General features: G+C 35.5%; 2 protein-coding genes across 11 annotated transcripts; both read left to right on the top strand.

The window, feature by feature from the left end:
- The first annotated feature begins 212 nt into the window (after window positions 1–212).
- On the top strand, window positions 213–8,293 carry LOC113308530. 10 transcript variants are annotated; one of them, XR_003339894.1, is made up of 18 exons: window positions 213–413; window positions 683–1,840; window positions 2,097–2,183; window positions 2,451–2,550; window positions 2,687–2,959; window positions 3,176–3,225; window positions 3,363–4,477; window positions 4,575–5,257; window positions 5,336–5,406; window positions 5,486–5,612; window positions 6,623–6,701; window positions 6,798–6,922; window positions 7,010–7,091; window positions 7,165–7,209; window positions 7,289–7,449; window positions 7,546–7,628; window positions 7,708–7,776; window positions 7,967–8,293. XR_003339894.1 is itself a non-coding variant. In XM_026556982.1 (7 exons), exons 2-6 carry the CDS (start codon window positions 6,820–6,822, stop codon window positions 7,735–7,737), a joined length of 459 nt encoding a protein of 152 aa, XP_026412767.1. In that variant the 5' UTR covers window positions 5,632–6,701; window positions 6,798–6,819; the 3' UTR covers window positions 7,738–7,776; window positions 7,967–8,293. The 10 variants fall into 10 exon arrangements, 1 of the variants encoding a protein (XP_026412767.1); XR_003339897.1 differs by having other exon boundaries at window positions 3,363–3,513; window positions 4,421–4,477; window positions 4,575–5,612; XR_003339891.1 differs by having other exon boundaries at window positions 3,363–3,513; window positions 4,039–4,477; window positions 4,575–5,612.
- Window positions 8,294–11,852: 3,559 nt separating this feature from the next.
- LOC113308522 (multiple organellar RNA editing factor 8, chloroplastic/mitochondrial-like) lies at window positions 11,853–15,102 on the top strand. Its single transcript, XM_026556978.1, has 4 exons — window positions 11,853–12,349; window positions 12,568–12,665; window positions 12,757–12,822; window positions 14,237–15,102. Exons 1-4 carry the CDS (start codon window positions 11,940–11,942, stop codon window positions 14,860–14,862), a joined length of 1,200 nt encoding a protein of 399 aa, XP_026412763.1. The 5' UTR covers window positions 11,853–11,939; the 3' UTR covers window positions 14,863–15,102.
- Window positions 15,103–18,646: the final 3,544 nt, after the last annotated feature.

Below are 18,646 nucleotides of genomic sequence, written 5' to 3'. Positions count from 1 at the left end.
GTCCGCTACCGACGAATTAATATTTTTTTCTAGTTAAGGGGGGCTATTATGTTTTTTCACACACCTAGCGGTATTCTTATTTTCACTGTTAATGATAGTGGTGCTATTTTTCTAGCCATTGCGGTTATGTTTTTCAATTTCTAAGCAACTGAAGACTTATTAAATTATGTATGCCTCTGAATTGCTCGAATTTTTGAATATGTATCTAATTGATATAAATTTGATGGCAGGATCGTCAATTGTATTGGGGCTGAGTATTTGCATGGTCTTCAATGCATGAAGTCCAATTAGGCATGGCAGTGAAGAATATGGCTGCTGCGGGTATGGTTGTAAAAGAAACAGATTGAGAAAGTTTGCCGCATAATTCAAGTCTTTTGATCTTCCACTCATCCACTGAACACCTTTATGTTTATGTGAGTATCTAAGAATTTGAGAAGTTTATTATCATTATCCTTTCGCATTTTTACGAAACCAGAGCCTCACTTATTAAATGCAAGAGTTTTACCATATATATATCAGCTCAAAGTTTCATCATATATATATATATATATTAGCTCAGAGTTTTACCATATATATATATATATATATATCGTCTCCCGCAAGAGTTTTACCATATATATATTAGCTCCCGATCACACATGAATAAACAAAAATAAAACTCTCCATCCAAATTATCACACAGTTCTGCAGCAAATATGCCACCAAAAGATGTCTATCTCAACGTTAGCAGTAGAGGGTCGATGGCACAGCGGAAGCGTAGAGAAAAGGAGAAGGAAAAACAGCCCATCACGGAACCAAATCCGCAAAATTTACATGTTGATGTTTTACTCTGGCATCAATTGGTAGGTACGTCCATATATTACGAGATGTGATGCTTAGAGACTTGATTGGAAAAAGGGTTATTAAGTAATGGTTGTAGCAGCACCATGACAACTTGATTTTGCTCGGTATCCTTTTCGGGCGAGGATTGTTACTAGAACATATTGGTGAAGACACAAATAGCTAAGTCTAAATTTTTTTTGTTAATTTTATTATGAACTGACAAGGTGTTTGAATGAATGTCATAGCCATTAAATCCATTAATTTTATGTACTCAAAAACTCTTTTAGTATTGGTTTTGGTTGAGAGTTTAGACTAGCATATATCAAAATTGCCTTGAAATTTCACACCTTTCTATATTTTGCACAAGAAAATACACCTAAATAAGAATTTGACAAAAAGCTTCTTCTGTTACAAGAGATGATAAGTTTCTAGCCATTTATTTTCATCTAATACTACTTTCTTATTTGCGAATACTGATGCATTCCAAGGAACCACTAGAATTTCTAAACTTCTAATTTGTTAATCCATGTATAGTTTACTTGATCTGTATGAAAGTATCGCATAACTTCCATATGACCCTGATACGTCAATGGAAATTAATACCCTTTTACTACCCAGATCTCGAAGCTTTCCTTTAATCATGTCTCACATCAATAACATCCAATTTCGTTTGCATACTCAACCTTAGTATTTACTTGATTCATTGCTCGCAGATTAATTACTTGAATATCATCTGTTACTTGAGATTATTTGCAATCTACTTGAGATTATTTGCAATCTAATCTGTAAGCGTAATCTGCACTATAATGAGAAACTGAAGCTAAGAGCATAATCTTAGAAAAACCTAGAAAATATCGAATAAAACATCAGCATTATGGTATTTTCTTAAATTATTTGGGATTTAATTGGATAATATGATTGTAACAAGGTGGTAATGGATACAGGAATACAATGGAAGGATCACTACCATTTTCCATAATCAAGGATGAGTACAAGTCTTTGTTGGCTGAGGCTTTAGGTATTTGGTGCACGCCCTTAGCTTGATAATTAATAAATGTATTGTCTTAGGGAAAACAAATGAAGAATTGGATTATTTAGATATGTAGTAGGAGATCGGATGCTTATTCACACAAATCCCAGTCATGACGCTGATGCTCAATTGTAATATTAAATTTCTGATTACGTTTCTTTTATGTGCTTGCTTTGCTAATGTTATTTACTAAATAACAACTCATACTTAGTTTACTTTCATTTTCTTCTATGTCTTTGTGCAGATTGTTCGTTTAGTTTCTGTTGGATTCACTGATGGGGACACGATGAAGTCTTGACTACGAGTTCCAGTTTGATAAAATGCTGAAAGGGTAACCGAATACACATTATACACTTCTTAACTGAGTTTATTTGTTTCCTTAAAATATAAAACACAATCATCACCAATGAGATAACCAGCCTATATCTTCTTCTATGGGATGGCAACGTGAGGAACCAAAAGATTTTACATTTGACACCGGAACTGTAGTGACTTAATTACAATTTTTTTCTTCGCTCAATAGTGCACTTAATTTTCCCCCCAAAAATTATGTGGAATCTGGAACCTCTGTTTCAAGAATTTCATCATACCTATGTAGGAAACACTGAATCAGAAATGGCAGAGCAAATGAAGTGTAGCGCCCAAAAGTTCAACTTATCTTATCTCAATAACGTATAATCACAGAGGAATGCTACCAGGTATTTCAATTTCCCAGAGCTAGAGTAATATAATGCAGAGTACCTAAACATCTAAAAATTCAACATATAATAACTGAATAAGTTAGAATACATAATGCACACAACTAAACTGATAATAAATTGTATCCATCTGCAGAAACTGATATCTTGGAATCAGAGGAGTATCCGATGTTGAGTACACCGTGTTGAGTGGAGCCTTTTTTGAGAGATATCGAGTCACTATGGAAGAAATGAATGCAGACTGTAATTGAGTAGACTATAATTCGTAGTGATCACAGTATGGACGTTTTCCCCATGCTAAAGACTTTTCACCACCGTATTATGCCATTGTATGGGTGAAGCTGAGATCCTTCAGAGGATAAGAGCATGTCCTCTTTACAAGTTCATATTAGTCGAGGTTCTGTCATTTGTAAGTAAACGAAGAATTTGTCACTTATCAATTTTCCATCGAAGTTCCAGCATTGTTGATTTTGTAAGCTCAAATTAGTTCGTCGTTTACACTATACATACTAGGTTCGTTGTTTATAAACTGTTTTAGGTCATTTACTTGGGTAGTTTGGTACCTCACTTCATATTAAAACTTTGAGTAAGTTGGTACTATTAAAATGTTTTTCTTTTTGTCCAGGGACTGGGAGAGGCCAATACAGAAGGAACAACACTCAGAACCCGACAAAAGTAAGTGTAATTAAAGTTTAATGTTTTCGACGGGGAATCAGTAGGATGGGATAGTAATATGGATGGTTTTGTATTATAGGACTGAAATTGTGGTATTGTCATATTTGGTGCTAATGAATATTTGTTCGCATGTCCAGATTTCTTGAGCTTTTGTGGCAATATCCATTCCGTGCTTTGGAAGAGGTTAATAATCGAACCATTGTGGCTCATTAAATCCTAATCCACTACCTTCGATGTTAACTGATTCAGATTTTTTCATGCGACTACATATTAATTTCTGTGAGAAAGGTAATATATTTTCTTTTGTACTCAACAATGAATCACTTTTCTACTTAAAAAAAATCATTATGTACATGTCTGTTAACAAGTAGTTTTGAGACTAGGCAATATCAGGGGATGACATTATGAATACTACCAGGGTCATGGCTTAGAAAACATGGCTTACCTGCTCCATGAGGTGTCTCCTGAAAATATAATCTAATAAAAAAAGTGGTCATGATCTGTCTTTACTTGGAATTATAGCAGTCTACGATTTTACCTAGAGTGCTTCTATAAAAAAAATTTGTGTTGTATTATTTCTCTGGAATTTAATTAAAACCATTGTCAATGGTTTTTTTGGTTACTCAGTAGCATCGATTCCTCCATTTCCTACTAACCTGAACATTGAACATTAACCCATGTCTTTAATTTTGCTTTATTGAGATACAAGTCATGTTTGGTATTTATTGTGTTGGATGTAAGCTTTGCAGTATGCTCGGCGGAATTTTGCTCATCTATATGTTCTTTATGTGTGATTCTCAAATAACCATGCAGATTACAGCTATACTAATTCTGGATAGTTTTTCCACAACTCAATGGAATTCCAGTTGTCCATTGTCAGGGAAACATGATGTGATACGAATATACCGTCATTCAACTGCAATTACCTGATATATATTGTTTGATGAACATTGTCAAGGGTGTTGAGCTCATTTTGTTGACTGTCAACATACAAAAAGCTCACCACGCAGGGTCTACTATTTGCGAAATAAACGTAGTATAATGAACTCGGTGAATTAGTAATAGTGTTTCACTTAATATATTGATTATCGTCATTATGACATGGAATGATGGAACCATTGGTAAATAAATTTCGATATGTAGCTATTTGACAACTTTAATCTATATTTTACTTTTCTTTGTGCCGGGATAATAGAGTATGCATGGATATATTAGTATTTCCCATTACGTATGAGAAGCAAATTGGTTTAAGGTAATCTCTTTTAGTTTTTTTTAATGGTTATATGGTTTGTTTGTAGATTTTCTTATTCATACAGATTGTCGATTATGTATTTATCTATTGGCTGCAGATTACATATGGCGGAAAGAATCATGGCCATAATCTTATGAATGAATACAACAATACAGCTGCAGTATAACTGCTACTGCACTTAGTATATTTTCTCATTCTCGCTGCTACTGTTGTTTCTATTGAAAAGACAAGCACCATAGATAGATACTGCTTTTGTCCCACACTAAGACAAGTCTTTAAACCACGGATCTGTGGCGTAATGGTAACGCATTTGACTCCTGTCAGAAGGTTACGTATTCGATTCACGTCAGATCCAATCACCAGTCCAAATAATTGAAGTGTTATTTTCTGCTTTGGTTGGGAGATACACACTGTTCAGTTTATTATCTGGGTATTTTGTATATATGTAGTTGTAGATCCTCACAACATTGAGGGAGAAGCTAGATTGGCTATAGAGAGGTTACCTGCTTATTTGGCTGCTGAAACTGAGAAAATTCAGGGAGACCTAAGCAATGCCAACCATTATATTGTCTTAAGTTTCATGGTAGGGCAAGGATGGAGAAGTGATAGTAAATCTTGACACGCCAAACATGCGTGAGTGATATCAATGAGAGAGATGCAATGGGGAAAATATTTTTTCGCTTAACAGTTAAGAGCTAAAAGTATATCGCAAGTTCAAAATCAAATTGCTCACTGAATTCAGCGAGTGTAATCATGTCCTTAACCCATTAGAGGGTGTGGGTATGTCTTAAATTTGATTTTTTGTTGTTTGATGTTTACTCATCACTGTTGTGATTGATAAGTTTTTCCTTATTGCAGGACAGGGTGAAAAAGGCACAATTACAGAATCAATTAGAGCAACACTCGACTCTAAAGCTGCAGGATTGAGTGTATGTAAACCTTCAGCTTATTCTTACATATAACTCATTACCCAGTTACTTTATAGAATTGGAGATTACATATTTTCAGGGTCTCAAGAAATGGGAACTGCCCAAGCCCTGTTGGAAGCTGTGAAGGCAAGACTTGGGTAAAACTTGGATACTTACGCCTTTGAGGTTGAGGAACCACAAAAGTTTCGGTTCTCCAATATATCTAGGTAATACCTCTAAATTTTGCACAAATTGAACTTTAATTAGCACTCTAAAATACCTCTAGGGAACACCTGAAACTCAGTGCACTGAGAGAGGTTCAACGTCTGTAAGTTACAGAGGCTAGCGATAGAATCAGATAGTGTTATCTCATCATTATATAAGAGATGTTAAGATGCCAAAATCTCTTAAAGACTTAGCCTTGGCGTAATTTCTACATCGTACAAATTAGTGTGGCAATTTTATTTTTTATATTTAGATTCAGTTTTTTTCAGCTCCATCATTCTTCTTATATCTTTCACATGAAAAGAATTACATGAAATGAGATTACTGAATGTTCTTGGGAAAATACCATCCAAAAATTCCCTCACAACACCAGAAGTCTAATATGGGGAGTACTGAAAAAGTGTTGCCGAACTAATTCGCGGTGCTCCGTAATTTATGCATTTTTCTGATCATTTATCCAACATAAAATTTTGTTGACAATTAATGCCATTTGGTTTCCTCGGCTACGTATTAAACCTCGAATGTTAATGTTTAGAGTTTCATTACAATCCTTCTTTATAATCTGTAGCAACTATTCTAACGGAAAAATAGAAACTTAATGTTTTTAAAGGAAAGAGAGCCTAGCGGAAAAATAGAAACTTAATGTTTTTAAAGGAAAGAGAGCCAAGGTAGAGGTCTCATCAAACAATTATCAAATTAGATGACTTGAATTCATGCTATTTCCATCAATATGCAAGCTCTAAAAGGCTCTCAAGTATAATTTTTTATTTAAAGGATAGTGATGGGCATATACAAGCTCTAGAAGGCTATAGACATTGGTGAATCAGGCATTCCCGAACATATATATAATTTTATAGGTTTCAAAAGTGCATCGAAAAAAGTGAACAACACCATAATCTACCTAAATAAGAACCGAACTACCTTTGTGTTTTCCATGCAACATATATAAGATACATATAATTAATAATATTGTTACTTGAAGATGCTATTGGAAGATTGAAATCAATTTCAGGTATTACTATGGTTGCAGTTGATGGTCAAAAAGGGTCTGGCGAATTTCAGAAGAAACAGATAGTCATTGAAGGTACAAAGTAAGTAACTTTGATTAAATATGTATATTATTTCTAAATTATGAACTGGGACTCTAACTCAACTGACGATGAATCTTATATTATTGTTAAAACAAGGGGTTGATATGTGAGTCACTCTATGAAGGGAATGGTGAAAATCAGTAAAAGAGGTGTTGTAGAGGAACACATGAATACTCCGATAATTGTTATTATTACTGAAACATTTGTAAGCGAATTCCGAGGTTAGTGGTCCGTTACTAATGTACTACACCATGTACTGACATTATCTTTTACTTTTTCACCTAACAGATAATTATACCTTGCAACAGGTGTACTTACATTAGCTATTGACACTTCCTCTGGAGTGTTGATCAATCTGGATTTACCAGAAGTCGATGAATTCAACAAAAAGTAAGTACAGAGAATAAAATTAAGACTATATGACTTTTATTACTTACTAAGACTACAAAATGAATTTATGCAGACCAAATATGAAGCAACTGCCATGATACAAAACACTGAAAATATGGTAAGCGTGTATTTGGTTGAACTTTTTACCTACTAAAATAAAACATAACTAAATGTGTGCTGCTACGATTAAATGGTAGGGTAAAATATTCACCAGCGAGGCGACGGTACTGGGCTTGGTTGAGAACAAATTATGGTACTACATGGCATGCATCATATGTAATAAAAAGTTTGAGTACGACGAGGACGAGGAACCTTGGTGTATCAAGTGCAAAAACAAATTTGAATATGATATACCATGGTAAGAATGAACAATATTTCTAAATAAATGGATGGACAATACATCAAGACTTATTAACTGCTTAGAATATACACGTGTATAAATTGAATTTGGCAGTAAAGGGTGACAGAGATACGTCAGCATTCACAGTGATGGAAAAGACATCATCAAAGTTGATGAAATGCACCGCCAAAGAACATGTTAGTATGGACAATTAACTTGATTATAGAGAGATGTACTGTGAACGCATGCTCACCATTTATTTATTTCCAACTGCAGATTAACAGGGGAGAAAAGGCACACAAGTGATTCAACTGAATCAAGGACCACACCTTTATTTTCAATTTGGTAATCCAGGAGTACAGTATAAACAAACCTGACAATTTTATGGTCCAGATATATTCAATCCATAAGGATTCGTGGATTCAGATACTGATACAAAATACCAAGTAGCTTTGCAAGCGATGGGTACTAAAACATGTTTTTTTTTTTTCAAATATGAATTATTGTTTACATGTAAAGCTCTCTTTCTCTACAGAGTTCAGGATGCGAAAGAAATGTTACACATATTACCAAATATAGGACAAGGAGACATCTAAGGGGGAGGAAACGTGCATTAATTAACGAAAAAGGTAGCAAAGCATCCAAATACACCAGCAGCGTAGACTGAGAAAGAAAGTAGACTCGGATGATAAAGAGTAGACGGCCAATGATTTTTTGAAAACTAATTGGAAGAAATAATGAATTGGTTTACTTATAGTTATTTCTTTTCAATAATAACTTCTACAATAAGGTTCAGTTACATTTTTTTTAGATTTATTTGTTTAAAGTTAGAATGTTTAAGGTTGTTATCCTATGAATTCATTTGGCATACTCATTTGATTATAAATTTATGTTTATCTCTTTTATGGGTTGTTCTTCCATGGGAACCTGAAGTGCAGTATTTATAGTGATAAAGCTTATAGAAAATCAAGTAGCAACCTTTTTTGGTTTTTCGGGTGGTGAAAATTTAGCTTAGGACAATATTTTACTATTTACCATAGTGTCCAGAGTTTCACGACATCTTTGACAATACTATGGTAGAGTTTTAACAACTATGTTAAATGGGTTCAGGTTTGATCCCAGCAGCTTAGACCACTAGTCGCAGTTAATTCAAGCTCCAACTACTAGCTCCAACTAACACTTATCTCATTTAATTTAAGTTAGAGTAGTCAAGTTAATATCTCCAAGTGTAGAGAACTTGTGATGTAGCAAGGTATTCATCTCTGAGTAACTGTTTATCAAATTACAGGGTCAGTACTTCTAACAACATATCATACTTACTAAGGTGGAAAAACAATGTTCACAATAACCAGGTATATCTTCTCTAGATGCTTGGATATTTAACAATGCAATAGAGGATAATTGGTTGCATTAACTAAATTCAAGCATGAACATGTGGAGAATCAACAGTGGAACACAGAATAGATGGTTGCATTGCCAGTACCTATCATATATCTATAATATTATTTTTTTTTAAGTTGAGGGCGACACTTTCAGGGCACAAAAATTACAGACTAAAGGTAAGGAGCTAATTCACAGCCAACAGAACTAGATCAATCTATAGTTTTTTTTTTTATCCCAAGCCAAACACAGTGTCTAGGTTTCGACAAATAATTTTTTAAGGATTTATCGAGCAACTGTTTACCGCGTGACTTTGTGAAATTTGTTAAATTTCAATGATGAAAATCAAGTTACAAGGTCAGTACTTCCAACGGAAAAACTGGCTTACTGAGGTGAAAAACCAACGTTCACAATAATACACATGCATAACACATATATAATGACGGGTTTGTTGAGTTGGTTGCTAAAATATTGAGGTTTACAACCAACCGGACACACTAATTCCAAAATACCTAAAAATATACAAAAACATACCAAACCATCTACAATATTTTCTAAAACTAGACGATTTCCAAAATCAGTTAGAATTCAGTATATATTGAAGTACACGAATCACAAGCCGGCATCAAGAATAGGCTATATAAACCAAAAAAATAACAAGGTTTACTGCTACGTAAACCCGAAATATAATAAAGTTTTCGTATTACAACAACCGATGTTTGAGAATAATAAAAGATTTGGTTTTGGAGAACAATATAAAGATAAATATATCTCTCCACAAGAAGATAGTTCAAACTTCCTATCAAAATAGTTCAATAGATGAACATATGGTTATCAAAGAACCAATGTTAGGTATGACACAACAAAAGAAACCCTACACGACACCTTATTTCCTTAATAGAAAACGATGGATGTCACTGACAAATATGAATTGGAACAATATATACATGGATAACGGTATGAGTATGAGACCAAGTTCTTAAAGTATTATCTGATTGAGTTTTATGAATCTAAAATAGATAGGATTAAAGAACATTACAATAGGATGATATATTTGTACAACGAGAAGAGAAGACAAAAACACGATTTGACAAAGTTTAAACAATATTAAAAAAATAGACAAAGATCGGATTGACATCATGTTTAGCCAATTTTTAGAATCGGATAACACTGACGAAATCAACAATGCAGGAAAAAAATACTACAACTCATCTATTGTCGCGTGAGAGGAAAATACTTGAAGCTTATTTATCGAAGAAATTTTTTAGAGAAGATTCAGTCTAATGAGGGGTCAGAGGAAAAAAAAATTATAGAAACATCTTTGCAGCATTAAAAAAATAGACAATTCCTAGGAAATATTATTTGAAGAAGAAGAAGAAATACTAAAAGAAATAGATGTAGAAGTGATTGCATTCTTAGGAAAAAAGTAACAGAACAAATATATAGAGAGCATGATAATAGGAGTCTTTTCCCAAATCAACGATCTGAAGCGCAAATAGAAGAATTTGGGAAATATTATTACAAAAACGAACGAAAAGAATGAGGATATTTACGTTCAAAAAACATATATAGCAAAAATACAATGTAAACATGGATAAGATTTGGGATCGAGAAAGAATGAAAATATGCAAAGAAGGTCTTATAGGGTATAAAAATGAAAAAAAGAATATGCGAAGTAGCGCGCAATTGAAAGATCTCATGCTATGTTTTAATTACGTTAAACTTTATGGTTATTTTCATATACACTTTTTATTAACATATATTACTGCTTTCTTATTTTGGTTGAACGTAATATAAAAGGTTGGTAAGTCTGTTATGCTCATTTGTCATGTACCCTTCATAAAGTTGAGGATGTTCGCCTTTTTTTTCTTCAACGCGTAGTTTTGGCGAGTCAAATGAGTTATATATATATATGAAGTGATTAATTTTACTATAATATATATAAATATGGATACATACTTAATAGTTTGAAAAAATGATGTATTTATATTATTTGTTCTTTACAAAGAATAATATATATATATATATGAATTGATTAATTTTACTATAATATATATATATATATATATGGATACATACTTAATAGTTCAAAAAAATGATGTATTTATATTACTTGTTCTTTACAAAGAATAAATTAGTGAAAGATGAAACTGCATCACTCCGACATCATCAAAGCACTTGCAAGAGTTACAATGAAGAGGAAAATTATTGGAATTGAAGTCATTGTCAAGTGTAAATGCATGTACATTGTTGTTGCCATGGTTAATAAGGTCTGTTTTTCTATGAAAGTTCACCATCTTCTGCTTAAAGTATGACCTCTGTATATACATTGTGTTCTCTTTCAGATGGGACCAATCATTAAGCATTATTTGATTTTGTTTGGAATATAATTTCGGCAAAAAAAAAAATTATATGATGATAGCCTGAAAGATTAATCTTTTGGTTACGTCAAGTACTTGAAATGATGATATAGAATTATGAGTACTCTGGAATGATATAAATTATATGTTATATAATTGACTAAATTGTAGTCTTTTTTAATGTATTCTTACGAAAAAAATACAATATGTACACTTAAAGCAGTCATGAGAGGTTGAGCCGGGGCCTTACGGCCCCGGTGATACCTAGTTCGATTAATAAAATTTGGGTTCACCTGGTCCCAGATTTTTGTTGATTGATTTATTATCTGGTTTCTATTTGCCGCATAATTTGCAGGTCATCGCCTGATTTATTTTCTTGTACGTAGTTGTGTTGGATAGCTGCTGAGGTGCCTGATTTCCTTCCTTATAATTGTGATGGAACAAATCTGTCGCATTTTGGGATGTTTGGTTGATTTTGTCGAGTGAACCGTTTTTTTCGCACGTTCGATATGGCTTGAAGCTGTAGTTAACGGATTTACCTATTTAGGGGCATTTGAAGTCGGTGACACATAATAAGCATCGAATATCGAGTCTTTGGCGTACCCCCGATCTGCAAAGGACTCTATTGTCATTTTCCCGTATTCAAGGGACACCTATTTTCATTTTTATCTCTATCTAACAAAACCACAAATATCCTAAACCCTTCTTCGCTCCTCGAAAGACATTTCTCCCATCTGAAACTAGGGTTTTACAGAAAAAACAATTTCAATGGCGGTGGCTCTATGTAGAGCTCTGATGATGAAAACAATCCCATCATCTGCAACCTTATCTCGATCTTTGTTGACATCTTCTTCTATTCCTGTATCTCAAATCCCACTATCTGTTCGATCTTTTTCTCATCTGACTCGTGTTCGTCCTCTTGTCGCATTTACTGAGTTCAGAAATCGGTTTCCATCAGCAACACTCGGTGGTTTGAAATGTTTGTCTACTCGTGCTACATCATCTTCTTTGAATGATCCACAACCTAACTGGAATAATCGTCCACCAAAGGAAACTATTTTACTCGATGGTTGTGATTTTGAACACTGGCTTATCGTTATGGAGAAACCTGAAGGTGATCCTACCAGAGATGAGATCATTGATAGCTACATCAATACTCTATCTAAAGTTATAGGAAGGTTTGTTTATGATGCCCTTGTTTTTGCTTTTGTTGAATATTTTAACAAGTTTTGTGGTGAAATAGGCATTTTTTTATACTGTACAACATGCTTATATTTGGTATCTTTAAAACGGGTTTTGTTCATATACTATGCTAATGTGGTATTGCTTTTGTACCTCAATTGGGATATTGCTGTGGAAGTGATTCTTTGATAATTTTTGTGTTAATATTTTATAGTGAAGATGAAGCAAGGATGAAAATATACTCAGTATCAACCAGACATTACTTTGCTTTTGGGGCCCTTGTTTCTGAGGAACTTTCTTACAAGATCAAGGGTATGTCCAGTAATGTTTATTCTTTAGTTTGTTTTAGATTTATTGCAAAATCCTACATTTGTATGTAATTGGTTTCATTCTACATGTGCAGAATTGCCTGGAGTGCGCTGGGTTCTTCCTGATTCTTACTTGAATGTGAGAGAGAAAGATTATGGAGGTGCATAGTTTTAACTCGTTTATGTTTTCTCTGGCTTGTTCGTAATATTTTTGAAAATGGAATTTCGCACATTTAAATATCTACACACTGATTCTTATCTGTAATATAAGCATCAATTCTTAGAAGTGAAATTTCTATTCTTGTTAATATGTCTGCACCTGCATATCCACATCAAAGTACAGGCATAAATGGATAGCTTCAAATTTAACAGCATATACCAGGTTGGGCTGAAAACATCTACCGTTCTCATATTAGCTGCACTTTCTCGGCAAGTGAGATTGTTTACTCTATTTGGATCAAAATATTAATTAATCATTACCAATTTTTAATATCAAAATGGTTGGATGTGACTTCTGAGTATTTTACGGACATTTCGAATGATCTGTAGCTAAGAAGGCATGGTGGTCACAACCTTAGATGCTAATTCTAGCATATCACTGCCCTTTTTGACTTCTGTTTTTGGTTTTTTCCTTTTTCTTTTTTTTAAGAGCTGTTTATACCTTTTAGTTTCTTTCTTATTTTGTAATTGTGTCTAGTTTCTCTGTCCTGTCACTTATATCAAAATTTTAATAATTGCTTAAAATCTGCATATTGACTGGTTCTATTCTGTAGACCTATTATTATCTGTTGTAATGAATAGCCTCCTGCTGCACGTATCATGTTGATTAGTCATGATCATATGAGGGACTAAAGTTTGTTATTTCATTTTATGTCTATCTTTTAGCTGCGGTTAGTAGTCCTTCACTCTGTTTGATATTTACAAAGGTAGTATTGTTGGCAAATCCGTAGGCAAGAGTTCTGTGTTCATTTGTTGTTGTCATTTTGAATCTAGATATTTTTTAAAACAACTGCTGCTTCTCTCGTATGACCTAAAATACTTAACTCTCTTTGATGGATTATGGGGATATGGCGATACATTTAATTACAGCCACTGTTGCGATTCGATTTATGCTCAAATTTGCTGAAGTGGTAGTAGAAGCAGGTTTTTAGCTACGAAAACTACATATCTAGAAAGCTCTGAGTTAATGGTATCTAGAAATCTCTGAGTGAGTTGGTTGATAGCCAGTAAAAAGGGTTCATTGGCTTCTTTTTGTTCTCAGTATCTGTATTCGTTAGTTTGATCCAAATTCTTGACCACTACAGAGGAAATGCTATCTGTTTTAAGTTAATGAGGGTGGGCTTGGCAAGTCCAGCATGAAAGACTATGTGGAGACCAGGATGTCTGTGTCATTTTATTTTGTTTCTGTTTTGTCAATCTGCTAAGCATTTCTGTATCATGAATTACTCTTTCGTTTTTCTATACATACTCGATACTCAGGATATTAAACTGATTTCAGCAACTAAAAATTCTAGTGTAGGCTTGATGGAACTTACTTTTATATATAGTTTGCTGAAATTTTGTTGTCCTCTGCAGGTGAACATTTCATCGATGGAAAAGCTGTTCCTTATGATCCCAAATACCACGAGGAATGGGTGAGGAACAATGCACGAGCAAACGAGAGGTCCAGGCGCAATGATAGGCCACGTAACAACGACAGGTCCAGGAACTTTGAGAGGAGGAGAGAAAATATGCAAAGCCGCGATTTCCAGCCAAACCAACCGGGATCTCCTCCAGGAGGTATGCCACATAATCCCAACATGCAGAATCCAGGAGGTATACCACCTAATCGCAACATGCAAAACCCTGGTCAAAACATGGGAGGTATGCCACCAAATAGCAATATGCAAAACCCTGGTCAAAACATGGGAGGCATGCCACCAAATGGCAATATGCATCAAAACATGGGCGGTCCACCTGGTGTACATATGCAGCCAAATGTGGGAGGTATGCAACATAATGCATATGCACAGAACAATATGGGAGGTATGCCCCCAAATGCAAACATGAGAGGTGCACCATCACCTAATGCTGGACATTATAATAACAATATGCCGAACAGTGGAGGAGGACAGTATAGAGATGCTCCACCTCAAGGTGGAGGTGCGCCCTACCAAGGGGGGCCACCTAGAGATTTCAACCCAAATGGTAACTATCAATAGGGCTTTGAACTGTAGATAATTGGTGAAGTACCAAGTTGGGGGTTTGGGGTTATAGATCTGTTGCTCTTGCAAAGAAACAGTGGTCGTTTCTCTGCCTGGATGTTACCCGTTTAGGCTTAATGTAGGCAGTATTAACAGTATGTGTTTGACCTTCAAATTCAGTGTTACTCCTACATTTCTACTCTTTTTTAAGATCGATTTATTAGTAGTTCCAATGTCATCTTGTTCTGTTGCTCTCTCTATGGTTGTTTGAACTTTTTTTAATGCCTACGCTTGATTGCTTGTTCTACAAACCTGGTCGTTATAAGCAATGGTATTTCTGTGCTGCTATGGATTGAATTTTGCTTGGACTACTCCATCATGTTTCCCTGCTAAAAATTGAGGGTTGTTCCTATTTGATACGGGACGTATTTGAGGCTTTCTTATGCCGGTCGGTCCATATCCATAATTAGGTCTGTTTTGTTAGGATTTGCTTTGAATCTGTTTGTTTGGTCCAAGTCAGATAAGATATGAAACCTTAAAGATAAGTATCTTTAGTAGTCTAAGTCGTTGGGATAAACTTCACACGTATGTGAAATTCTGGTCAGTCGATTATAAGTAGTCTTTTATTTCTGCGAAGTTCTGGTCAGTCGATGATTATAAGTACTTCTCTTTCTGCTTGTCAAGCAGCTTGCGAGCTCGCTATTATTTGATTAATGAAACTTTTAAGTTTGTTTGGTTAAACACCGCTATTATTTGATTAATGAAACTTTTAAGTTTGTTTGGTTAAACACCATTGTTATTGTCTTTAAACTCTTGGATTAGAGTCTTTGCTCCTGGATTGGAGTTTCTATCATCACTATTAAGGAGTGGATTCTCCTTTTCTTTTATCGCTTCCGCTTGTGCCATATCAGGTGGTATCAGAGCAGGTTTTTTTTGCGTTGTTCGTCTGTGAGGCCAGAGCAGGTTTTTTTGCGTTGTTCGTCTTTTTGCGTTGTTCGTCTGTGAGGCCAGAGCAGGTTTTTTTTGCGTTGTTCGTCTGTGAGGCCGCCTAGAAGAATCAGTTGAGGATTCCTGTGATCTCTAGGTTTTTATCAAAAAAAATAAAAATAAATAAGATCAGTTGAAACTTGGATCACGTTCTTGCCATCATCCTGTTGATTCACGGTGTAGACGTATAGCTCCTCAAGTCAGTTTTATCATCACAGAGCATACGTCAGTTCGGTAAGATCTCTAACCTTTGCTTGTTTGATTTGGGGTTTGGAAAAATCAAGGGTTTTAATTGGGTGCAGTTGGAAAGAGTCCTGTTTGCTTAAAGAGCTTAAAGAGTTACTGGATTTCTTTTGTTACTAGTTAATTTAAGCCTAGCCCACTAACCGCTTTACAAGACAACTTGGTACCCCATGTGAAGTTGGCGTATTCCGTGTGTTAGCAAATTTCTGCCTTTAGATGGTAGTGACCAGTTGGAGCTTAAGATATGGAAAACACATTTGATCAGAAAATCAAATTACCCAAGTTCACGGGAAATGTTAAAGGGAGAAAGTACCATTTTATAATCAATGAGAGTTGTGAAGAGAACTTGGTGTCGATAAAAACAGTAGAGTTGATGGGTCTAGAAGTGGATTGGTACCCTCGATCGGATCAGATTGAATGGTTTAATAACGGAGGATCAATTACTTGCATGAGTGTTTGCAGATTTCCATTTTCATTTGGTAAATATTATTCCGACTCAATCATTTGCGAGGTTGTTGAAATGGATGTTTGTGATATTGTGTTGGGTAGACCATGGGTATTTGAAGTTGGTGCAGCTCGTAGCAGTCAAGGAAATGCTTATGAGTTTATACGGGGAGGACCAGGGTAATTTTAATACCAAGTCCTAAACCAGCAGAAGAAGAAAAACCCATCGAGACTGAAAACATATGTCAAACTGTTGATGAAGGAAGTAGGAAAAAACAGTTAATTGGAGTCGAGGAGGAAACTGTTGGTACATTGTTCCATAGGTATGCTTGTGGAGACTTCGTGGTTGTTCCAAAATCCCATGAGCTTACTGTTTCTCTCGGCAGTGGAATGTTGGTTTCAGCCAGGGATTCAGTAAAAACGGATGTTGCTTTAACTGTCGTCTATCATTATGTGGATCCGTTTGCTAAGTTCTGTATGCCTACTTCCGTCGGGTGCCGTGAAGACTTTGCGTGGAAATATTCATGGAGGTTTCTTTGCTATGGTAGTTGGAAAATGCAAGGCCGAATATCAATTTGGCATAGGCATATGAAAATCTTTAAGCTGAGTTTGTGTTGCGAGCACTTGGTGATTCCGATGCACAATTCGAGGTCGGGTTGTGTCTCCAGTGGGTGCGCCAAGATTCTATCTTCGATGAGCCATTTCCAATATAAACTCGAGACGAGTTTCATCGCAGTAGGGGAGCCTGATACGGGACGTATTTGAGGCTTTCTTATGCCGGTCTTGTTGGTCGGTCCATATCCATAATTAGGTCTGTTTTGTTAGGATTTGCTTTGAATATGTTAGTTTGTTAGTGTCCAAGTCAGATAAGATATGAAACCTTAAAGATAAGTGTGTGCACATATTTCATCATCAAACACGTGTATATAGGAACATACGTGGAGAGCATGCGGACAAAGTCATCAAAGCATGATGACATGTGCCCACAGCTAAGATGCCCATCCCGCTGACGTTGGATCTTTGCCCGAACAAATCTAAGGGCAGAACTTAAAAAGACGTACCGGTAACACGATGTACTGCGGAGCACCAGATAACTCCCGAAGAGTTACTTTATCTCATCCCCAAAAGAAGCCAAGATCAACGGTGGAGAGAAAATGAACTGACATGGATGTGACAGGGGCAGAAGACACTTGCCTGACACGAGCAGGCGCCTCAACTACCCGCATTAAACACTCTGAGCAGCATACGTGTCGATCAACCCGTGGAACGAACGAGGACGACTCTGCGTGACGAAGTAATAAACGAAGACCCCCGCGTGATGGACACAAAACACAAGAAGATAAGGTTCCAACGGCCCTCGGAGATGGGTCCCACACTCTAACCCTATAAATACCCCCTCTCCACCAAGAGTAGGGGGATCGGAAAATTGAGGAAGGGAAGGAGAGAGAGATTGTGAGTGTAAGTGTAAGTTAGTCCTTTACCATTTACAGATCTATGTAAACCTCAAAGTCACTCGACTATCTTTGTAACCATCAAGTATATAGTGAAACAACAACCCCGTGGATGTAGGCCTTAGTGCTGAACCACGTAAATCCCAGTCTTATTTACATTTCAACACTTTATATTTGCCTAACGCTCCATGAGTTTTACTTTTATGCTTCGTTTTCTTTATCTTCCCCTACGTAAACGCCCCTCTCGATGTTATTGGGTGAGGCTATGATAAACCCGAAGGTTTGGAGCCAAGGAATCAATGCCATTGTATTATCAGTGCGAGTCCGTACCTAGAGTGCGAATATTGTTTGTGAACATATAGATGCCTTCGTGATTTACGTGTTCACAATTTGGCGCTAGAAACAGGGACTTCGTCCCGGTAAAAGATTTATCTTATCCTGTGATTTCATATTAAATTAGCATATGATTGCTCTATTTCATCAGCTCTAGCAGTATTTACCTTTTGTTAACTTTACTATATTCAAAAACGCACCCGTTATCTTCGATGGTCCTGGCAGTATCTGTCGAAGCTATTTAAACTGGTTAAAAGATTTATCGCTTAGATCCATGGATTTACATTTTTTAGATCTCGTACGGACCTGGCTTTCCAGTGGTTCGCTTTCAAAAAATTTCAAAA

This window comes from Papaver somniferum, chromosome 1 (genome assembly GCF_003573695.1).
Source record: "Papaver somniferum cultivar HN1 chromosome 1, ASM357369v1, whole genome shotgun sequence".
Classification (NCBI taxonomy): domain Eukaryota; kingdom Viridiplantae; phylum Streptophyta; class Magnoliopsida; order Ranunculales; family Papaveraceae; genus Papaver; species Papaver somniferum.
Note: the sequence above shows the minus strand (reverse complement) of the source record. Positions and strands in the feature narration are given on the sequence as shown.